Consider the following 24825-nt stretch of genomic DNA (forward strand, 5'->3'; position numbering starts at 1 on the left):
TGTTTTATCTTCATCATCCGCAAAGGTGAGAGAATTGAAAATGTGGATGGCATGGTCTCCTGCTGTGGCGAGGAGGAGAGCAATCTTCCTGGCATCCTCGGTGTCCTCCCTGTCTGTGGCCTCAAGGAAGAGCTGGAAGCGCTGTTTGAATATCATCCAGTTGGCCCCTAGGTTGCCGGAGATGCGGAGCGGAGCGGCAGGGGTGGGCTGAAGTTGTCCATGTTGCCGGATGACGGAATGCTGGCGGAAGGCAGATCACTTGCAGGTAGGTCTAAGAAGTGCTAATATCCCTCAACTCCTGGTATCATGATGTGTTGGGTGTTCTGGATCCGTGGAACACATACAGGTCACCAACACTTGAAATAGTGCAACACTATTTTATTGAATCATTAACTGTTTAACACACTCTGAGGGTTAATACGATACTAGCTTTAACTAAAGATCTTTGCCTTGTCCTAACCAGTCGATGCACTTAGCACATGGTGAATGTCTGTGTTGCAGGCTTTGAGCTCTGTCCTCCTAGCTAGCTGCTACTCGAATGAGTGGGAACTCTGATGCCCCCTGTCTTTATAGTGCGTGTGCTCTAACTGGTGATTGGCTGCGGTGTTGTGTGTGTTGATTGCTCCCTCTGTGTGTCCATCAGTGTGTGTCTGCACCATGATATACTGGTGTATATTATGACAAATCCCTTTCTCACCAACCTTAGATTTAAAAATTTGGAACTGATCACTGAGTAGGCCATTTTGAAGTATAAGTGACTGATAAGGATATGCCTTGTGTCCTCTATCATTGTACTGCATACTCTAATTTCGCCCGCGTTGATGGGGTGAATATGAACCCTGTCCTGAGAGATGAGTGAGAGGGAATTGTTAATTTGCCAGTCACTCACTTCCATTGCTGCCAAGTAAAAATCATGGACAGCATCACCACATGTGGAAAAAATGGCAGCAAAGATGCAGCACCAGTCTGCTATCTTCCCTCAACCTATAGGTTAAAATGGTTGCAAAAGATCTTTATTCTTCCATTTTGACAAATGGGCGATATAGGAGGAATATAACACTCTCGCCATGCACACAGTAACCTATCATCACCTTGTTGCTCACTCATCTCAGACTTCCAAAGATCAGGGGCGAAATTCTCCCGAAACGGCGCGATGTCCGCCGACTGGCGCCCAAAACGGCGCCAATCAGACGGGCATCGCGCCGCCCCAAAGGTGCGGAATGCTCCGCATCTTTGGGGGCTGAGCCCCAACATTGAGGGGCTAGGCGGGCGCCGGAGGAATTTCCGCCCCGCTAGCTGGCGGAAACGGCCTTTGTTGCCCCGCCAGCTGGCGCGGAAATGACATCTCCGGGCGGCGCATGCGCGGAAGCGTCAGCGGCCGCTGACAGTTTCCCATGCATGCGCAGTGGAGGGAGTTTCTTCTTCCTCCGCCATGGTGGAGACCGTGGCGGCGGCGGAAGGGAAAGAGTGCCCCCACGGCACAGGCCCGCCCGCGGATCGGTGGGCCCAGATTGCGGGCCAGGCCACCGTGGGGGCATCCCCTGGGGCCAGATCGCCCCGCGCCCCCCCCCAGAACCCCGGAGCCCGCCCACGCTGCCTTGTCCCGCCGTTCAAATGGTGGTTTAATCCACGCCGACGGGACAGGCAATTTATCGGCGAGACTTCGGCCCATCCGGGCCGGAGAATCGTGCGGGGGGGCCCGCCAACCGGCGCGCCGCGATTCCCGCACCCGCCTAATCTCCGGTGCCGGAGACTTCGGCAACCGGCGGGGGCGGGATTCACGCCAGCCCCCGGCGATTCTCCGACCCGGCGGGGGGTCGGAGAATGACGCCCCAGTTGTGTGGAAAGACTAAAGAAGATGCGATTGTCACGACAAAGAAGGTTAAGGGGAGAATTGATGAGAACCATTCAAAATTATGAGGGGTTTTGATAGATGGGGACAAATTGGCAGGAAGAACGACCACCACAATAAAGTTGAAACAGTTGGTTAAAAAAGCCAGGAAGAAAAATGGAGATTCTTCACTCTGCGATCTGGAATAGCTTGAAAAGGAAGCATGTTCAGCAGCAACCTTCAAAAGGGAAGTGATTACATGTCTGAAAAGCAAATATTTACTGGGATTCGGGGACAAAGCAGCCAGCATGGGTACATGACCACCTGTCTAGTCCAACAATCCTGCATTCAAACTGAATAATCTGTTTGGATATCAGTGGAAATTCATTCATTGTCAAAGGGAAAGCTATGACAGCATTGGATTCAAGTATAATAATAATAATCTTTATTATTGTCACAAGTAACTGCAATGAATTTACTGTGAAAAGCCCCTAGTCACCACATTCCGGCACCTGTTCGGGTACACAAAGGGAGAATTCACAATGTCCAAATAACCTAATAGCACGGCCGGGATTCTCCGCTATCCGAGGAGTGGCGTGAAACACTCCGGCGTCGGGCCGCCCGGAAGGTGCGGAATCCTCCGCACCTTCAGGGGCTATGCGGGCGCAGGCGGGGTTTGTGCTGCGCCAACCGGCGCCAAAGGGCGCCGGCTGGCGCGAGTTGGCGCATGGCGTGATCCCAGCGCATGCGCAGGGGGGTTCTTTTCCGCACCAGCCATGGCGGACCATTACATGGCGTGGAGGGAAAGCGTACCCCCACGGCACAGGCCCGCCTGCAGATCGGTGGGCCCCGATCGCGGGCCAGGTCACCGTGGGGGCTCCCCCCAGGGCCAGATCCCCACCGCGCGCCCCCCCCCCCCCCCCGAGGACGCAGCCCGCAGAGCCAGGTCCCGCCGGTAAGGACCTTGTTTGATTTACAGCGGCGGGACTGGCTGAAAACGGGCGGCCACTCTGCCCATCGCGGAGCGGCGAATCGCCGGGAGGGGCCACGGCCCCCGACCGGGACGACGCAATTCCCGCCACTGCCGAAAAACCGGCACTGGAGGATCCGGCAGCCGGCGTCGGGGCGGTGGGGAGGGATTCACCCCCGGCGATTTTCCGGCCCACTAGGGGTCGGAGAATCCCGCCCCACGTCTTTTGGGACTTGTGGGAGGAAACCAGAGCACCTAGAGGAAGCCCACGCAGACACAAAGAGAACATGCAAACTCCGCACAGACAGTGACCCAAGCGGGAATCGAACTTGGGATCCTGGTGCTGTGCTAACCACTGTGATACCGTGCCGCCCAGTTGGATGTATGACAGCAATCTTGTTGCATTGATTCTTCGCCTTGTGGTGGGAGACTGGTCAATGAACCGGCACACAACGGGAAAGTTGTGTGTTGTGTGTGTGTGTATGGGGGTGGGGGGAGGCGGGAGCGGCATGTGTCTGTGTCATGTATCTATAAGCATACCAGCTCCTGCACCACATTATTTTAGGAATGCTCGATTTAGTTAAAAGGAGAGCTTTGTGGAATGTGCCATTGTCAAATTATAAAGTGCTAGTATATAATTTTAATCTTGTTATTTTCCTAGGCCTGAGAATCAATGAATCGCTGGGGAAACAGGCTGGTTGTTGGTATTCCAACTGCTGCTGAACTCTGAAATGTAATTCCATTTCAAGCTGCGACAAGGGACAGATTTGCAGGAGGTTGCTGTGCCATCTGGGCTTTGCCCTGACAGATTGTTGTTCTTTCTGGAAAACAGATGCTGCTGCGGAGCAGAATTCTAAAATAAAAGCCTCACTTTTCTCAGGTGGTTGGGACATCAGCCTTGGCCGTGGTACTTCCCAAGGTCATTGCATCAAAGAGGGAACGCTTCTCCCTGTGTCAAAATGCGAGGGGTTTCTGGCACCCCTTTCACAGGATGTGACCCTGTAACGCAACATTTAGTCACATTTTGCACCTCCAGTGTCAGCTCAATGAGGTCCAGGATCGCAAGTCCCAGCAAAAGAGGAAGATCCATCAAGTACAGGAGGGACATTCATCCAGGGAAATTTGACTTTGGAAAAAATAGCACTAAGAACAGGTCTAAAGAGAAAGGGCACTGTAACATTTTCATTTAACTATTGAATCATATATAAATATATTTTAATACCCATTAAACAGATGAATTAATATTACTTTGTATATTTACTATTGCCTTCTATTGCATACCTGTTAGCTTTAATCACAGAATTGTTGTAATATCCAGACAAGTGTCAGTTAAGTTGCCAATACTTATGCTTCTTATTTTTACATGTTTACAATATTAAAAAGAACCATGGATTTTCATGATGTTGATGATCTTTTGGCCCCAGTTTATTTAACACTATTCTAACATGGGCTTCATTCTTAAATAAAAAACTTTTAATTTGTGCCCCACTTCTACCACACGTGCCTGCTATCGAGCGATACAGAATTAGCAGACCTGAGTTATATAGCTGCCTCCGTGGATTGTTGACCAGTCAAGATAGAGCTCAATGCATTTGTGACTGCAGGAATACACTGGAGATTTCACCAAGTGGTACTGAAATGGTGCTCAATCTTTAATATCAAAGAAACGGAAATTTAATTTTCAAACTGTTTAAACATTTCCCGAAAACAGTTGAGCTGACTGCCGGTTGATCTTGGGTGCGGTTTAATGCCCAAAAAACGGAGTCAGGTTTTCGGCGTGAATATTGGGGTATTTCTCAGCGCCTGCAGAGCAGAGAACAACCCCAATATCGTACGGGATTCTTTTTTTTTAACCTAATTTCCCGCACTGACATGCTGAGCTCCTCGGTACAGGAAGAGGTTGATGCCACTTTTAAATGCCGCCCCAATCTCTCACCGCCCCCCCTCACCCCTTTGTGCTTCCCACCGTGGCCTCTGGACCCCCCCCCCCCAACTTACCTTTTAGTGAGTCCTCAAGCCCCCATCACCCCACCTCTTTAAGGCATGGAACCCCCAGACCCGAACCCTAGCACGTGCAATCTGACATCCAGGCACCTTGACACTGCCAACCTGGCACCCTGGAAGTGCCAAGGTGCCAGGCTGGCAGTGCTAAGATGCCCAGTTGCCAGTGGAAGTGCCAGGGTACCACCCTGCCATCCCCAAACACCCGGGGCCTTTGATAGCCTGGGAACCGCCCCCCCCCCGGGTACTGTCTGGCCTGGTCCACCTTTGTGCGGACCAATGCTGAACAGCACCATGGCGAGCTCTCCCAGAAATGGGCGTCGTTCCTGTGATTCGGGGCAATCAGGTGCCAACTTATTTAAATGAGCCTAATGGCTCACTAAAATATGTAAATCTGGATCCAGATCGCGACATCTCGTGGGATCCAGTTAGATATCGGGAGGCGTTCTGAGCGTTGTAAGTCTCGCGTGAGGCCTCTCGCGAGATTTAACGGTCTCGTCGCGTCACCGAGTCAGGCGCGACAAAACAGTTTGATGGTACCCCTTAACCTCCATTCAAAACTAGTTGTAATTAAACTCTAGTGAATGTGCAGCCAAAGCAATGTTTGCCTCGCTCTTGTCACCATCTTTCACAGCTTGCCTAAGCTTGGCATGATTAATTGACTCCCTAGTTACATTGCACCGCTTGGGCAGAATTCTCTGTTGGAATGGCATTGGTTTACTGCTTTGGTTCAAGTGGACTTGGATGGGAAATCAATCCAGGTTTTGCTTCGCTTGCACAGCTGGGATTTTCCTTCTAATATGAGACTTCAAATGGCAGGGGAAAAAAATGTCCAGCATATTTCCTATCTATTGTATCCTGGAACTACTGGGCATAAGGAATTAAATTGTGTTGCTGGCATAGAGGTTGCTACGGTGATGGAGGAGCATTTGAAAATGTTAAGAACCTCTGAAATCAACGGTGGGATGATCACAAGAATCAATGCCTGGGTTAAATCAGTCATTTTAGAAACGAGACATTGGGCAGAATTTTCTCAAAAAATGGCAAAATGTTAATCCCGGCACCAAGCTTTGAACACTTACATTAAAAATACATTTCCTCACTTAAAAAACACCGCGCCTGGGTCGTGAAGTGGCTGATTCGCCTGCCGCCTGGGTATTCTGAGCATGTTAATCAAGGCGGAGCACGTTAATCACAGAGGGGACACTCACCCATATGCTGGATGCCATCGAGGAATGACGGGCAATAATATATCCTCATGCTGGCAGGAAACCCTCCATCAAGATAAGGAATCCCGACTGGGAGGTGGTGGCAGCACTGATCAGTGCCAACAGCCTACACAAGAGGATGGGGGTACAGTGCCACAAGAAGGTGTATGATCTACTCCTTTCTGCCAGGGTAAGTGCTCCTTGTCTCCTTTCTGTACTCCACCTTGCCGGACCCCTCAAAATGTCACCTCGATCCTACATGCTGACACCTCACAGGATCCCAGCACCCAATCTTCTACAAGCTTCCTCTCACCTCATGGCACTCCTCATTACAGCCCCTTCCTGCTTATGCACAGTACCCATACATACCAGGTATCATTGACATCTGACCCACAAGGTGTCTAGCTCACATCATCCCCATTCGTGTCCCTGCAGGAGAAGCTCATCTACATCCATCGCGAATGAGATAAGATGGGCAGTGCGATGGCCAATCTGAAGTTCCTGACTCCTTTTAAGGAAAGAACCCTGGAGCCCGCAGGGGAGGAATGAGCCTGTGCTGGGAGTGAGGTGGACCTGTGATAGAAAAGTTCATCCAAGTGACCAATCTCACATGAGTTCTGTGCATCCCAGACCACTGACCTAGCCATATACTAAAAATATGTCCCTTTTCTACAGTGCAGAAGGAGGCCATTCAGCCCTTCGAGTCTGCACCGATCCTTCGTAAGACTACCCAACCTAGACCCAAACCCCACCCTATTTCTGCAACCCCACCCTAAGGGACAATTTAACATGGCCAATCTACCTAACACATCTTTGGACTGTGGGAGGAAACCAGAGCACCCAGAGGAAACCCACACAGACATGGAGAGGATATGCAAACTCAACACAGATTTCCTTGCAAGAACATCACCCGAAGAGCCTGGCTCATCCACCAGCAGTGCCCCACCACCCACTCTCGACACGACCTTCGGAGAAGGACACTGAAGAAGCCTCATGGCTACCGCCCGCATCATCCACCAGTACAGAAACACACATCTTGATAGGCGGTCTTAACAGGCAGGTTTCTGGGTCACCATCTGGTGAGCACGACATTATGATGTACATCAGGTGGAGGCAGGAACGTCCCAGGGACCAGACTTTCGGAGATCTGATGGATCCTAGGCTGTGACCCAACCAGGTGCTGTGCCTTTGGACATGTTCGTCCTTTCATTGAATCACAGAATCCCTACAGTGCAGAAGGAGGCCATTTGGCCCATCAAGTCTGCACTGACTCTCTGAACGAGTGCCCTAACCTCGGCCCAATCCCCCTTCCTATCCCTGTACCATCGAGGGCAATTTAGCATATCCGATCCACTAAATTTACACATGTTTGGACTGTGGGAGGAAACCGGAGCTCCAGGACTGGCAGGGCAAGATAATGTTGAGGCTCATGGAACTCACTCCAGCTGCCCCTCCGCCCCATGGAGTAACCAAGGGGACATGAGCACCTGGACGGAGGAGCACCCGCTGGTGCACAGCCCAGGGCTTTCCACCCAGAAGACCCTGGGAGTGACCAGCCAATCTGAACTCCTCTTTCCTGAGACCAGCGCAACTCAGGCACAGCGAGCAGAACAGGATTACACTACAACACCAGTGCCACCCAAAGGTAGGATGCGATCCGCTGGGACCTGGCCTCCAGAGAACGCCACCAAGGACATCTCAGGCAACAGGGCGTGGAAATCAGCAGGCCGCCTCGGCCTCGGCCTCTGATGTGCATCCTGGGAAATCACTAGACATAGTGGGAAATCTAAGGAATTGTAGGGGCACTGTGTGGTATGGGTGAAGTTAGACGCAGGGGGACATTGCCACTTGTGACATTTTGATATGTCAGTACATTAAATATCATTGTTGCTCAGAATCATTAACCCTCCTCCCAGTGGCATGGCGCTTCTCCCCAACAGGACACACTTGTTCTCACTGGCCCTCCCTGCCCGCCCAAGTGGTTAAGCCCTCTCAGTGCGAATGTTTCATTCGCAGTGATAGGACTCAGGCATGATTCACTGAACCCTAGATTCTCGCTCCTAATCCCCCTCTCGAGCAAGAGGACAAACGAATGTAGCACTGAACCTCACTCAGAAATTAGCTGGGGAGTCAGTGTGCTGCAACAGACAGGAGTCAGACTCAAGCAGCCGCTGAGGAGCATCACAGGCCATTCCTCACTGCGAGCCGTTGTCACCGTCCTCCATCGACCAGGCAGCAGACACTCAAGGACCCCCAGTCCCAGTACCCTGATGATCGATATCCCAGCCACCTTCATCCACTGATTGCAGAATGATCACAACGTCCTGAGGGTGGGAGGTCACAATATCGGACAGAGAGCTAGTCTTCCTGCATGAGGTGGAAGGCAATGGAGGCGTCTCTAACCCTTGCCTAGCCACCATCCTCAGACTCCTCAACAGGCTCTTCCTCAGCGACCTCAGGCACATCCTTCTCATCCGAGGATTGTGCCAATCTCCAGGCTGTTCTCAGTAAGCTCCTTGCCTGCTCCAGAGCCAGGTTGTGGAGGGAGCACAACAGTCCACAACAATGCGAGAGACCTTCTGGGGGTGTTTTTGTAGGGCCCAACCAGACCTGTGAAGGCAGCAGAACCACATCTTCAATAGGTTGAATGCAGCTCTGGTCGCGCTGTGCCCCTCATTGTAACTGGCTTCCGCTGTGTCTGTGGCCTCCGCACTGGTGTCATCAGCCACGACCTGAGAGGGTATTCCTTGTACCTGAGGAGCTATCCCTGCAGCCTGGGGTGCCCCTTGAAGATTCCAGGGATCTGCGACTGGCCGAGGATCCCTGAGGATTCATCCCATTCCTCGACTTTGAGACTATGAGGAGCTGACAATGCCAAGGATTAACTTGTTGGCCAATTAGTGTGACGAGTATGAGTCTCAGCAATGTTAAATGGCGCAATTGCTTTCTGCTTCAGGGAGATGCAGAGCTAATAGGCACCCTTACTGAGGTTGCATACTTCAGAGGACTCATTGCTGTCATGCGTCACCATTTAAGCATCCTGGACAGTTACTCCATAGGTTGAAGCCGAAAACGCATCAGCATAAATCCTGTTTTTGGCCACTCGCGATATTTAGTGCCCATCATGGGATTTGTGCCCACAACTAATGGGCCTGCTAAATCACACCCAGTAATTTTGTAAATATTAACGCCAATCTTAGGGGCCATCGTTCAGGCAACACTGCAGTCATGGTCCACTATCACCATTTTCCAACTCTTACCTTGTTGAGCGCACTGGTAGAACAGGTGGAATGCCCATCTGACCAACTGGGTACCAGGGTTGCACCAGGATCGAGAAATGGTTTCAAACTCACATCGATAAAACCGTGTAATGCACTTATTCTGGCTTTAAGTTATTCCAAATCCCCATTAAATGTCCCTCTGTCCTCAAGTTATTCGAATCACAATACTACCCACTATAAAATGTTGGGATAATGATTAACGTCCTGTCGTATCATTTCCTCTAATTCTCTCAGAATGTAGATGTGAGTATAAAGTATATCACTTTGTACTCATGTCAACTTTGTGTTAAAAGTAACAGAGTAAAAGACACCCCTTAGTTGCTCTTGTTCATGTAAATTAGAATGAGCCTGATAATAACTGCTGAATTTTCTGGAGTTGCTGAGTAATTTCCATTCTATGCAGGCTGTAACATTGTTGCTACGCAACTGAAAATGTATTAAAGGTTTAATTCAAGCCATTTGGTATTGGAAGCTGTGTCCCATTTGTGTTTCTCTTCTAAAATGAATCGTTCAGTTGCAAACTAACCTGAAGACAGCAAACGTTATGAGTGTTCATTGAGATTAATGGTACTGGAACATCAAATGGTCCCAGAGCTGTCTGATTCCTTCAACACATTTGATGAAAATGCATTTGAATTAAATTGAGTTCACTAAATTGTTGTATTGAGGAAAATGCCTTAGGAATGCACAAATATGTAAAAACAAATGTTACTTGTGGTGCAGGCACTGCTTATCAGATGTGTTGTAATAGTTTGACACACTTTGGAAAGAGTATATCACCAATAATGCATGTTGTTCATTGATAGTCAAGCATTTCACCAGATAGCATCAAAGCCACAATAGGATGCTGCAAAAATTACTCAATAATGAAACCTATTGCCTGAATGAAGAAAAGACTTAGGGTGGAATTTAGATTGCCCCGGCACAAATCCCGTTATGGTCACTAAATCTCATGAGAGGGCCATAACGGGATTTCCGCCAGTTAGATCTCAATTTGTCCTCTTCCCCACCCCTTCACGGTGTTCACACTCACAATGGGTGCAAACCTGATTTCCATGAATTTTAATACACTTAAATACACTAGATGTCATTATGCTGTAGCGTCTGGCCACGCTGGATCCCCGCATCACACCCCCTCCCCCCACCCCCACTCCAGTTGCATGACGTTATGCAGGCGCAAATCACTACAGGGGTATGGGGACAGTGCCAGTGAGGGGGGAGGGGGTGCAGTGCCAGTGAGGGGGGAGGGGGTGTGTCCTGATATTTGCTTGCCAGGACAGTTGAGGAATAATACTATAGGAAAGACAGCAGCCAAATTGCACACAACACGGTCACCAAAAAAATAATTCGATCATTTTCTTTAGTGATGTTGATTGAGAGATAAATACTGGTCAAGATACTGGGGATACACTGTTCTTCCAAATACTGTAATGGGTGCTAATAGCATGTTAATCATATTATTAAGATACACAGATGAAGGACATTGTTTCATTAATTAAGTACTTAGAACATTTATAGAGAAAGCCTGACATTCATCTCTGGTGTCCCTGCAGCTGTTGCTATCTTTATGAATAACCACAAGCTGCGAGTATGTTTCTTGTATTGACCAAATGACCACACATCCAGTATGTTAGTTCAAAAGACAGTTTATTATCAAACACAAGACTTGTCGCTCTGTGCAATGATACACGCGGTTACGCATTAAACTACACCTATCAACTAAGATGACCTTTACTTAACTTCTGGATGACCGGCTCCGTGCAGGTAGATTAGGCCTTTATCTGAGTCCCCACGTGTTGGCTGGAAATCGTCAGGTTCGTCTCGGCTGCGGCTCATCTCTCTCAGGTAGCGATTGCGGGTCCTGAACTTGGCTAGTTGTTATGCTGCAGTTGGTGTGGGCACAGGCCAGTCCCAAAAGAGACCGATCCCTAATTGCGCAGTGCCTCTTATCCTTCTCCTTTTTCGCGCCTTTTTGAGCGGTGCTAACTCAGGATGCAATGGATCGATAGGGTCTCGAATACCCTGATTGATTCTGGCCAATTAGGGGCGGCTACCTCGATGGCTGGGCGGGTCCTAGTTACCATTGTCCCAGGTACGTATGCCTTTCCAAATAAGGGGAAGCGGCGCCGGTGAGTTTGCTACTGTTGCTATTCCTTCATTTGAGTCTATTGTCCTGGGGAAATCGGTGATTGACCTTTAACAGGTGCAAGTTTCAGTACGGTCTGGTTTTCCTTTGCACAGTACACAGGGGCTGTGTACTGTCTGTGTCCCAACTTGACCACAATTCCCATTATCCTTTGCGGGCGGCCATTATAGAAGGCCACAGAGCAGAAGCATGTGGTATTCACTGGTGCGCTTGAGGCCTTCTGTCGCCTGTGCACACAGCAGGGGTTGGAGTGCTCCATCAGCCCCAGATAGAACACTTTGATTTAATTAGATTTTCCTTTGGAGTTTTGTTTCTTTTACTGCGGCTCTTCAAAGGGCTGTCAATTGGATTCATTTTTTAATTTATTTGTTGATTTATCAAAAAAGTATAAAGAGAGACTGCTGGGAAACTAAGGTAGTCAGTAGGTGGCAGACATGTATAACGCTGCATTCTATATGAATTCCATCTATTTTCACATTTCATCTGGCATAGAATCTATGGTATTCACCTCATAGAGCCGGCAGTGCTTCAATTTAACATCTCATCTGAAAGATGGCACTCCCAAAAGTGCAGCACTCCCTCAGTTAGTCTAGATTTTGTGTTTAAGTCTCTGGTTTGGAAATTGAACTGAGAGCCTTCTGATTTAGAGGCGTGAGTACTACTGACAGAGCCACATCTGGCACCCGTACGCCCTGTTATTCAGCTTAAAGTTAGTATTGATGGTGGCATAGTGGTATTGTCACTGGACTAGAAATCCAGAGACACAGCTGATGGTCTGGGGTATTTAGTTCGCATCCAAACATGGCAGTTGATGACATTTGAATTTAGTAAAAAAAAATCTGGAATTAAAAGTCTAATGATGACCATGAGACCATTGTCCGTTGTCGTAAAAACCCATCTGGTTCACTAATATCCTTCAGGAAAGGAAATCTGCCTTCCTTACCCCGTCTGGCCTACATGTGTCTCCCGACCCACACAGCGATGTGGTTGACTCTTAACTTCCCCCCACTGAAATGGCTGAGCAAGGTCACTCAGTTTAAGGGCAATTAGGGATGGGCAACAAATACTGGCCTAGCCAGCGATGGCCACATCCCAAGAACGAATAAATTATTATTTTAAATCATTATTTTAAAAATTTGGGGCTGGATTCTCCGTTCTGAAGACTAAGATCCCACGCCAGTGTGAAAACAGTAGTTTTTTAATCCAGGAAAACTGGTTCAAAACAGCCACCGATTCCTTGTTCGGGGGGTGGCCAGCAGCCAGGCAGCGTAGAGCTCGCCGATATGGCCTGGAGAGTTGCTGGGTCCATGATGCGCATGCGCACGGTGGCGGCCTGCAGCGGCCGCGCCATGCTTCATGGCGGATGCCTCTCGTGGACTCGGCCTGCGAAATAGTCCCCCTTTTGGCTGGCTCGCACGCCCAGGAGCGCCCCAACACAGTGCCCCCAACTTCGAATATGTCCCCCTCTGCCCGTGAATCGGCCCGCCCTGACTGTGGTGGCACTGGACTGAGTCCGCAGCCGCCATGCTGAGTTCCCGACAGGTGAGACCATGAGAGTCCCACGCGTCGAGAACTCGGCCGGTTGGGGACGGAGCATTGTGGGGCGGGCCTCAGCCAACGTTCAGAGGCTGCGGATATGCCGTACTCTCCGAGTATGCCCCTTATCAGGGGCGGAGCATCGCAAAGCGGCGCCACCCCTGCTTTCGGCACCATCGGGGATTCTTCACCCCATCGCCGAACGCGATTTCGGTGTCGGGAATCGGAGAATCCAGCCCATTTGCCCATTTCATATTGCTCTGCTTGCTCCATGTATCGTCCATTACTTTGGTCTGCAAAGTTCATTCACAGAATTAATGTTGCGTTAGAGTGCATTAGGTGACAGAGTTTGGACAATAAGAGGAGTATCAGATGAAGGGAAGTTGGATGGAGATGAGGACATGATGATTTTCATTGTTTTACAGTAAGTGTGACTCAAGCAGCAGGGCATGGTGTCAAATCATCTGTTTGAACAATTTGGTGAAACATTTTAATGATTCTATAAATGAGAAAACTTGAACTGGATTCCCAGTCCTTGCTGATAGGAGTAAATGTGTATTGCTGCCAAAGTTCAGGGTTCAGATCACAGTTGAAGTGTTGTTGAGACAAAATAGAAGTTCTCTTGGCACTTCAACAATAGGGAGAATATTGAGAGCAGCTGCCATTTGCTGGAGAGAGAGGTTGGGGCAGATGCTCTTCCTGGTTTGGGGGGGGGGGGCGGTAGGGAGGGAGGGGGGAGGGCATGCCTCAAGTAGTTACAGTGACTGGCTCAATCAGAGAGAGGAAGTGGTCCACTGGCACTTGGACGTCTGAACTTGGGAAATAAATACAATCAACGAGCTGGGGGGAAGGATTGGCAAAAGCATGAACAGTAAAGATTAAAAGAGTATGTAGAGATACGACAAAACATTTTCCCAGGGGCAGACTTTTATCAAAGAGAAAGAATGTTTAAATAAGGGCAGCACGGTGGCGTAGTGGGTTAGCTCTGCAGCCTCATGGCGCTGAGGTCCCAGGTTTGATCCCGGCTCTGGGTCACTGTCCGTGTGGAGTTTGCACATTCTCCCCGTGTTTGCGTGGGTTTCGCCCCCACAACCCAAAGATGTGCAGGGTAGTTAGATTGGTCACGCTAAATTGCCCCTTAATTGGAAAAAATTTATTGGGTATACTAAATTTATAAAAAATTAAAAATTAAAAAAAAGAATGTTCAAATTCAAAGGTAAAGTGAATGCACTTTGAGATATGAAACATTAATTTCAGTCTTGGTTTTTGAATTGTGCAAAATTGAGTGGCATTAGTGAGATAAAGGAAGTAAAACTGGATAAGGATAGAGGAGAGATCTAAACATGAAAAAAGTGTAAAAGGGTTAAAAATGGGAAAATGTTTATACATATACCTGAGTTTGAACTCATTTTGCTAATTTATGAGGCAAGCAGTGTGTAGTTTTAACAGGAAAAGCACCATCAGTGACACACACTGAGGAAATCAATTAATACTGGGGAAATTTTGGCAGATTGCAAAGAGGCAAGTGTAGTTCCAACATTGAAGTTGCTCTGAAGAAGTCATTTGGATCTGAAATGTTAACTCTATTTCTCTCACCACAGATGCTGCCAGATCTGCTGAGTCTGTCCAGCATTTTTTATTTTTTATTGGAATAATCCAGAGATCCATGGTAATGCTCAGGGAACCAGAATTACACCATTGCAGATGATGGAATTTCAATCCAATAAATAACTCAAATTAAAAGTCTAATGACGACAATGAAACTATTATTGATTGTTGTAAAAATCCATTTCATTTGCTAATTCTTTAGGGAATAAAATCTGCTATTCTTACATGGCCTGGCCTACATGTGACTCCAGATTCACAGCAATATGGTTGACTCTAAAATGTCCTAGTAAGCCACTCAGTTGTATGAAACCTGATGGGCAGGTAGAATACTTGTTTACGTTAATTACGTTAACTGCCAAGGACAGTTTCCTTCAGTTTGGTCCTGTTTCTTGAAGGGACAATATTGATATTTCTATTTTTGTCTTGTATTGCAAAGCAAGGTACTTAAATTGTTTGGAGTCCTTTTGTCCAACATGAATCTAACTAGTTATTCCCCTTCATTACACAGAAACATTAAATTAAATCCACTGAAACCTCTACCTTATTTTTAATGGTTACCAATAGAAATATAATTCCCTTAAAACTATCTTTGTTTTCTTAACAGCAGTTCTGAGACAAAGGTACAAGTCCACTGAACTTTCCCAGGTGACAATCCGTCCAAACAAATGCACTCCTGTTGCATTCCCTCCACAATTGTAGTTAGCCACATATTGTTTTCCAGTGTCTCAACTTCCATCTTATTTCTTATGAAAAGGAAAAGTGAACCTCCCATCTCTTACGTGGGAGGCTTCCCATCTGTGCAGGATATCTTTGACTGTACCTGCCACCATACAATTGAACAGTGACGTCACAGCCTGCCGGTATGGGATTGGCTGGTGACTGGTAGGTAGTTTTCCTTTTATTTTCCCTCAGGTGTTATCGTGCGGGGCGCAGAGGTTGCTGAGTGAGTGCTTGCTGAGAAGGGGAATGAATAGCAGGTAAGCTCTTTCTTTCTTTTTCCTTTTTTTTCTAGAGGGGATGGCAGGGAAGGTAGTGCTGTGTTCCTCCTGCAGAATGTTTGAGGTGAGGGACGCCATCAGTGTCCCTGCTGATTTCATCTGTGGGAAGTGCACCCATCTCCAGCTCCTCAGAACCCGCCTTAGGGAACTGGAGCTGGAGTTGGATGAACTTCGGATCATTCAGGAGGCAGAGGTGGTCATAGATAGAAGCTTCAGGGATGTAGTTACTCCGAAGAATAAAGATAGATGGGTGACGGTGAGAGGGGCTGGGAGGAAGCAGTCAGTACAGGGATATCCTGTGGTCGTTCCCCTTAGTAACAAGTATACCACTTTGGATACTGTTGGAGGGGGGGGACTTACCAGGTGTAAGCCATGGGGTTCAGGTCTCTGGCACAGAGTCTGTCCCTGTTGCTCAGAAGGGAAGGGGGAGAGGAGTAGAGCATTAGTCATTGGAGACTCCATAGTTAGGGGGATAGATAGGAGATTCTGTGGGAACGAGAGAGACGCGCGGTTGGTGTGTTGCCTCCCAGGTGCCAGGGTGCGTGATGTCTCGGATCGTGTTTTCGGGATCCTTAAGGGGGAGGGGGAGCAACCCCAAGTTGTGGTCCACATAGGTACCAACGACATTGGTAGGAAAAAGGATAGGGATGTATGGCAGGAATTCAGGGAGCTAGGGTGGAAACTTAGATCTAGGACAAACAGAGTTATTATCTCTGGGTTGTTACCCATGCCACATGATAGCGAGATGAGGAATAGTGAGAGAGAGGAGTTGAACACGTGGCGACAGGGATGGTACAGCAGGGAGGGTTTCCGATTTCTGGATAATTGGGGCTCATTCTGGGGTCGGTGGGACCTCTACAAACGGGATGGTCTACACCTGGACCAGAGGGGTACCAATATCCTGGGGGGGAAATTTGCTAATGCTCTTTGGGAGGGTTTAAACTAGTTCAGCAGGGGCTTGGGAACCTGAATTGTAGCTCCAGTATACAGGAGGTTGAGAGTAGTGAGATCATGAGTAAGTTTCAAAGTTGCAGGAGTGTACCGGTAGGCAGGAAGGTGGTTTAAAGTGTGTCTTCTTCAATGCCAGGAGCATCCGGAATAAGGTGGGTGAACCTGGTACCTGGGACTTCGATGTTGTGGCCATTTCGGAGACATGGATAGAGCAGGGACAGGAATGGTTGTTGCAGGTGCCGGGGTTTAGATATTTCAGTAAGCTCAGGGAAGGTGGTAAAAGAGGGGGAGGGGTGGCATTGTTAGTCAAGGACAGTATTACGGTGGCAGAAAGGACGTTTGATGAGGACTCATCTACTGAGGTAGTATGGGCTGAGGTTAGAAACAGGAAAGGAGAGGTCACCCAGTTAGGGGTTTTCTATAGGCCTCCAAAAAGTTCCAGAGATGTAGAGGAAAGGTTTGCAAAGATGATTCTGGAGGAGCGAAAGCAACAGGGTAATTGTTATGGGGGACTTTAACTTTCCAAATATTGACTGGAAACGCTATAGTTCGAGTACTTTAGATGGGTCCATTTTAGTCCAATGTGTGCAGGAGGGTTTCCTGACACAGTATTTAGATAGGCCAATGAGAGGCGAGGCCATATTGGATTTGGTACTGGGTAATGAACCTGGACAGGTGTTAGATTTGGAGGTAGGTGAGCACTTTGGTGATAGTGACCACAATTCGATTACGATTACTTTAGTGATGGAAAGGGATAGGTATATACCGCAGGGCAAGAGTTATATCTGGGGGAAAGGCAATTATGATGCGATGAGGCAAGACTTAGGATGCATCGGATGGAGAGGAAAACTGCAGGGGATGGGCACGATGGAAATGTGGAGCTTGTTCAAGGAACAGCTACTGAGTGTCCTTGATAAGTATGTACCTGTCAAGCAGGGAGGAAGTGGCTGAGCGAGGGAACCATGGTTTACTAAAGCAGTCGAAACACTTGTCAGCAGGAAGAAGAAGGCTTATGTAAAGATGAGACATGAAGGTTCAGTTAGGGCGCTCGAGAGTTACAAGTTAGCTAGGATGGACCTAAAGAGAGAGCTAAGAAGAGCCAGGAGGGGACATGAGATGTCTTTGGCAGGTAGGATCAAGGATAACCCTAAAGCTTACTATAGATATGTCAGGAATAAAAGAACGACTAGGGTAAGAGTAGGGCCAGTCAAGGACAGTAGTGGGAAGCTGTGCTTGGAGTCCGAGGAGATAGGAGAGGTGCTAAATGAATATTTTTCGTCAGTATTCACACAGGAAAAAGACAATGTTGTCGAGGAGAATACTGAGATTCAGGCTACTAGACTAGAAGGGCTTGAGGTTCATAAGGAGGAGGTGTTAGCAATTCTGGAAAGTGTGAAAATAGATAAGTCCCCTGGGCCGGATGGGATTTATCCTAGGATTTTTTGGGAAGCTAGGGAGGAGATTGCTGAGCCTTTGGCTTTGATCTTTAAGTCATTCTTTGTCTACAGGAATAGTGCCAGAAGACTGGAGGATAGCAAATGTTGTCCCCTTGTTCAAGAAGGGGAATAGAGCCAACCCCGGTAACTATAGACCAGTGAGCCTTACTTCTGTTGTGGGCAAAATCTTGGAAAGATTTATAAGAGATAGGATGTCTAATCATCTGGAAAGGAATAATTTGATTAGAGATAATCAACATGGTTTTGTGAAGGGTAGGTCGTGCCTCACAAACCTTATTGAGTTCTTTGAGAAGGTGACCAAACAGGTGGATGAGGGTAAAGCAGTTGATGTGGTGTATATGGATTTCAGTAAAGCGTTTGATAAGGTTCCCCACGGTAGGCTACTGCAGAAAATACGGAGGCATGGGATTCAGGGTGATTTAGCAGTTTGGATCAGAAATTGGCTAGCTGGAAGAAGACAAAGGGTGGTGGTTGATGGGAAATGTTCAGACTGGAGTCCAGTTACTAGTGGTGTACCACAAGGATCTGTTTTGGGGCCACTGCTGTTTGTAATTTTTATAAATGACCTGGAGGAGGGCGTAGAAGGACGGGTGAGTAAATTTGCAGATGACACTAAAGTCGGTGGAGTTGTGGACAGTGCGGAAGGATGTTACAAGTTACAGAGGGTCATAGATAAGCTGCAGCGCTGGGCTGAGAGGTGGCAAATGGATTTTAATGCAGAAAAGTGTGAGGCGATTCATTTTGGAAGGAATAACAGGAAGACAGAGTACTGGGCGAATGGTAACATTCTTGGCAGTGTGGATGAGCAGAGAGATCTCGGTGTCCATGTGCATAGATCCCTGAAAGTTGCCACCCAGGTTGAGAGGGTTGTTAAGAAGGCGTACGGTGTGTTAGCTTTTATTGGTAGAGGGATTGAGTTTCGGAGCCATGAGGTCATGTTGCAGCTGTACAAAACTCTGGTGCGGCCGCATTTGGAGTATTGCATGCAATTCTGGTCGCCGCATTATAGGAAGGATGTGGAAGCATTGGAAAGGGTGCAGAGGAGATTTACCAGAATGTTGCCTGGTATGGAGGGAAGATCTTATGAGGAAAGGCTGAGGGACTTGAGGCTGTTTTCGTTAGAGAGAAGAAGGTTAAGAGGTGACTTAATTGAGGCATACAAGATGATCAGAGGATTGAATAGGGTGGACAGTGAGAGCCTTTTTCCTCGGATGGTGATGTCTAGCACGAAGGGACATAGCTTTATATTGAGGGGAGATAGATATAAGAGGTAGGTTCTTTACACAGAGAGGAATGCCCTGTCTGTAACAGTAGTGGACTCGCCAACACTAAGGGCATTCAAATGGTCATTGGATAGACATATGGACGATAAGGAAATAGTGTAGATGGGCTTTAGAGTGGTTTCACAGGTCAGCGCATCGAGGGCCGAAGGGCCTGTGCTGCGCTGTAATGTTCTATGTCTTTAGCCCAAATATTGCACCATTTCTGAATAGAACAGGCCATCACAGTGCTGATAGTCTGAGACTAAAGGAGCAGAATTGATTACCAACTTTACATTTTCTTGGCAACTCCCAAGATTCATTCATCCTTCAGTCGCCAATGAGTGAGAAATTATTTACAGATCTATGTAACCTTCAGGGGCAGATTTATGTAAATTTAGGATATGGCTTTGAAATCTGTGGCTTATGACACCTGTACAGACAAAAGCTGGGAGAAATAGGAGGCAACTCATAACCTTGATCCAGTGAAGCAGCAGACTGGCAGAGAAAGTGCTGTACTACAGCCCAGTCAAGGTTAGTAGGCAATGTGTGGAGGTCTCCGATGGAGACAGCAGCTCTGGTGTCTGTCTCCATTGGCATAGGGTGTCGATTAATCTGTACGGTAATCCGAGTCGGCACTATGGGCGAGATTCTCCAAACCCGCGACCGGAGAATTGGCACCAATCGTGCTGGCGGGGTTGCTGTGGCGCCGGTCGGGGGCTGTTGAAAGCGGCCTTTCAAAGCACCTTTGGATCCCAATTAGATGAGGAAGACGTCCCTGATTGGCAAGAACTAAACAAAACCGCGCATAGGTATGTTCAGGGAACATGTGCGCAAGGAAAGCCTCAAAAGAGAATAGATCAGGCACCATGAATCCAGATAGATCAGGCACCATGAATCCAGTCACTACCCACCTCACAGTCACATCGGAAGGAGACACAGAATTCCTTTACACCAGCCCCTTAACCGTGACCCAATTACGGGACGCATGCAAAAAGATCACACCGTTCCTCCCCATCTCAGACCCCCGCCACTTTTTTGCTAGAGTGAAGCATGTACAGCCTGGATGAGCATGAGCAAGTGAAGCTCACAGTTTTAAGCTTAGACCCTTCAGTTGCAGCAGCCCTTTCTGACCCACAGAATGTAGGAGGAGGCACCTTTGCAGAGATGCACACGGCGATCCTAGACGCGATCGGTTATAACAGAGGTGACCCAGTAGAAGGCCTGAATAAGTGCAGGCAAAATAAGACAGAACACCGCACAACGTTTGCTGGACGCCTGTGGATCCATTTTACAGCCGTTTTTTGGAAACTTACACCGCGCCCATTTGTCCCCAGACAACATGGCCAAATGTACCCGCACCCTTAACTCCCATGCCACAGAGGCAGGACAAAAAGCTTGTACCAATTATGACCCCTGGGAAGAAGCGCACAACAAAAAGTGGGTTTTAAAAAGGTTGTCCCGCTCCTGGGAGCAATCTGTCCACAACAAACACACGATTAGGAAACGCGAAGAATAGCAGGCAGAGGCAGATATCCAAGCAGTTAAAGCGCACCAGAACCCCGCATGGGTGAACGAAGGCAGGAACAGCCCCCCACAGAAATCACAGGAGTGTTACAACTGTGGACAATTAGGTCACTTTGCACGAGAGTGCAATGCCCCATGAAAGCCACAGAAAGCCCAGCAGGCAGGCACTCTGAATAATAACAGGACAAAGCCCATACATAGTGTGAGCGCCCGTTCAGACCAGACAGACATGAACGGAACAGACTGACGGTGTTCGGGCTTCCCCAACTGGGTCTGTGACACCCTTTGGGATAGGTCCGGCCGACCAGTTGTTGCAGCGAAAATACGGGGACAGCCCATCGAATTTCTCTAGGACACAGGAGGGCCCCGCACCACAATTAATTCCTCCACCATGTTCCAAAAAGACACGTTGCCCACTACAGCCACAATCACCCTCAGCGGCTTCAAAGGCCACTCACAACAGGGACACATCACAGCCCCTGTACCCATTCAAATTGGCAATATTACAACAAAACACCCCATAGTTTTGGTCGATCTGGACCACACAGCAGAACACATTTTGGGCATTGATTTCATGAACTCCCACAACCTGTCATTTGACCCAGTAAATCAATGTGTCTGGAAAATGACAAAGTCAGCAAGAGCCCCCACAACGCTCACAGTAGGGAGTATGCAAACAAGATTAGCGCAGTCGGCGATTTTTGGTTTGACCCGACCGCGATTAGTGCAGACAGACAGGTTAGGGCAGTTCTTCAGAAGAACAGGACCGCATTTGCAAGTCATAATCATGACTGCGGCAGAATGGCTGGTTCGGTTCAAATAATAGGACCTGACCCTAGACCCCAGAAGCAATACGGATTTCCCCAAGAGGCAGAGGGAGAAATCTCAAAGGTTATTGACAGCTTATTAGAACAAGGCGTACTTAGATCGGTATCCTCGACTAATAATGCCCCGATTTGGCCAGTGAGAAAGCCCGATGGATCATGGCGACTGACCATCGATTACCGGGAACTCAACAAAGTTACCCCCGCAGCAGCCCCCAAGGTCGCCACAAGTCCCGAGACCATGCTCAAACAGGGACTCAACTCATGATATTTTACGGTTTTGGACATCAGTAACGGATTCTGGTCCATTCCGTTGGCAAAAGCGTGCCAATACAAATTTGCCTTCACTTTTAAAGGTCAGCAGTACATGTGGACATGCCTTCCACAAGGATTGCACAACTCCCCCTCCATTTTCCATCGACAGCTGGCCAATGGTTTATCCAAATTTTCTCACCCCGAATGTCTGGTCCAGTATGTAGATGACCTATTACTGCAGACAGACACCAAGGCAGAGCACATCAAGCTTCTGTTCGAACTCCTGGAACTCCTACAGTAAATTGGATGCAAAGTTAACCCCACGAAGGCCCAAATTTTGGAAAACAAAGTGGTATATTTGGAACGATTATCACGCAGGGTAAACGCGTGATCGAGCATAAAAGAATTGACTAGTTTGTCAAATTGCCCCTTCCCCGGAATGTTTCCGCCCTCCAGTCGTTTTTCGGACTGGTTGGCTACTGCCGAAACCATATTGACGGTTTCGCCACCAAAGCAGCACCCCCTCGGAACTCCTAAAGAAAGGAGCCCCTTGGGAATGGCTTCCGCAGCACACGGATGCTGTAGATGTTTTAAAGCATGCACTCATTGCAGCCACCGCACTACAGGTTCCAGACCCGCTTTCCCCCTATGCTATAGAGATAGCTAGCACAGAGCGTACCCTTTCGGCCGTGCTCCTCCAGGAATGGCACGAACAGTTATGACCCGTGGCTTACGCCTCCAGAGTTTTAGATCCTGTGGAGCAGGCATTTTCGGCCTGTGAAAGGCACCTGCTCGCAGTTCAATACTTCTCATACATCACCGGACTAAACCCCATCACAATCCTCACGGAACACACCCCCACCCAACTTTTACTAGACGGACGACTTAAGGACGGTACAGTAAGCCAGATCAGAGCAGCCAGATGGACCCTTCTTTTGCAGGGACGGGACATCACTGTTCAAAGGACTAAGACCCACACTTTCCTAGCCGACAACCTTCAGTACCCAGGCCCCACCCACAAATGTGAAATCATCTCACCGCACCACAACACAGGCCCCATAGGTAGTTCACCCTTTATGTGGTTCCTGAACAGGACAGGAATCAGCTTATTTGTTTGTTCCATGATAGTCATGGGCATCAGGGAATTGACCCCACTACAGCCCACCTCAGGCAGCTCTGTTGGTGGCCGAATTTAAAGGAAGACATCACGCACTAGGTAGACAATTGCCTTATCTGTGCCCAAAACAATCCGGACAGATATGCGAAGAAAGCTCAGCTTAGCCACACCCGCCCCTGGACTAACCTCCAGATTGATTTTATAGGACCATTGCACCCGAGCAGGAATGGTCACAAGTATGTGTTAGTGGTTATAGACACGTTTACGAAATGGGTAGAAGCATTCCCATCTAGAACAAACACGGCAAAGACTACCGCTAAGATTCTAACCCATCACATCTTTACAAGATGGGGACTCCCCCCAGCATCGAATCCGACTAAGGTTCCCATTTTACGGGATGTGTCATGAAGAACGTCCTCACGATATTTGGCATTACCCAAAAATTCCACATCGCATACCACCCCCAGTCAAGTGGTGTCGTGGCGCGAATGAATCGGACTCTAAAAGCAACCCTCAGGAAAATGGTCCAACAAAACAGCACCACTTGGGATTCAGTCCTCTCTTTTGCACTAATGTTTTTGCGTAACACTGTTTCGACATCCACAGGATATACCCCACACACTCTCATGACCGGATGCCCCATGAAAGGCAGAGAATTTTTATTAGGACTTGACTTGACCAGCCTCAAAGTGACGGCCCTCACACACGAGAATGTAGTCAAAAAATTAGTTGAGAATGTAAAAACGGCTCAGCTAGCAGCCGCAGTAAAATTAGGCACCAGGAAGAAACAGAGCAAGGCCTGTTTCGACAAGACAGTGCATGCAACTGAGTTTGAAGTAGGACAGCAGTCATGCTCGCCATTTACAACCCCAGCACGTTCCTGTCACCAAAGTATTCGGGTCCGTACTCCGTTGCGGATAAAGTAAGCCCCTCCGTTTATAAAATTAAGTACCCCAACGGGAAGAACGCGTGGTTTCATATTAACCAGCTCAAGGCGTATGGCTCGCAGTCTAACCATGCACACCACGTCATGCTCGACGCAGCAGACCACGCCCCGCCCACAGCCAACGTATCCCTACCCTCCCCCAACACGTCCACCCCATCCACGGACTCGACCTCGACTCCACTCCCGAACTCTAGACTCCGCCCTGGAACGCACACAGACAGCAGCAGCAGTGACAGCGTCTGTGACACAGGCAATAGCCACAGCACGCCTCCCTACTATCCCCATACAACAGGCCCCACACCCAGCGAATCTGAACATGATTCGAGTGATCCCTTCCTGATCACATTCCTTAACAAACCTCACCAAAGACCACTGCCTTACGATGACCCAGACAATAGTTCAGAGGAACTAGTCTGTCAGCAGACAACAATCATAACTACTCTCCTGATTCGAAAGTAATCACGAAAGGCAGCTCCCACGACGACCATATTCTTACCCGTTCTTGCCGGTTGCTCAGGCAATGGAGAAACGGCATTGGTCTCCGCCCTGCCTGAGGACCCCCCTCTGGTCAGCTAGGCTCGGGTAGAGCGCATACGGCATTGATCACCATCCTACCCGGGGATTCCATCCAAATCTTACCCGCCGTGGCCCATACGCACCCCATTTTGGCTCGATTACATTCAAAATTCTTTTGTTTGGTTTTAGCAACCCTTAGGATTGCTTCCCTATGCTATTTACATCCTCAAACACTAGGATGGTAAATCACACAGGCTGCGAGACAGCGCGCAGTATGGGTGTATTCTCTTAGATGTCCAGTCCAAATATTTGGTTTAAAAAAAAATGAGTGAGTCACACATGGTGACCAATTATAAAGGCAAATTGGCACTAAAAGACAGACATGCTAACGTAC

At 48.3% G+C, this 24825-nt stretch overlaps 1 protein-coding gene across 3 annotated transcripts in view; it reads left to right on the forward strand.

The window, feature by feature from the left end:
- LOC140428312 (pleckstrin homology domain-containing family G member 4B-like) overlaps window positions 1–4199 on the forward strand; it is a 263637-nt gene extending 259438 nt beyond the window's left edge. For all 3 annotated transcript variants that reach the window (XM_072514651.1, XM_072514650.1, XM_072514649.1), the window contains one exon: window positions 3463–4199. Coding sequence is in view for 1 of the 3 variants with exons in the window: in XM_072514650.1 (XP_072370751.1) it covers window positions 3463–3468 (6 nt within the window). In the remaining 2 variants the exon portion in view is untranslated. The remainder of the gene's footprint in view (window positions 1–3462) is intronic.
- The last annotated feature ends 20626 nt before the right edge of the window (window positions 4200–24825 follow it).

This window comes from Scyliorhinus torazame, chromosome 8 (genome assembly GCF_047496885.1).
Source record: "Scyliorhinus torazame isolate Kashiwa2021f chromosome 8, sScyTor2.1, whole genome shotgun sequence".
NCBI lineage: Eukaryota > Metazoa > Chordata > Chondrichthyes > Carcharhiniformes > Scyliorhinidae > Scyliorhinus > Scyliorhinus torazame.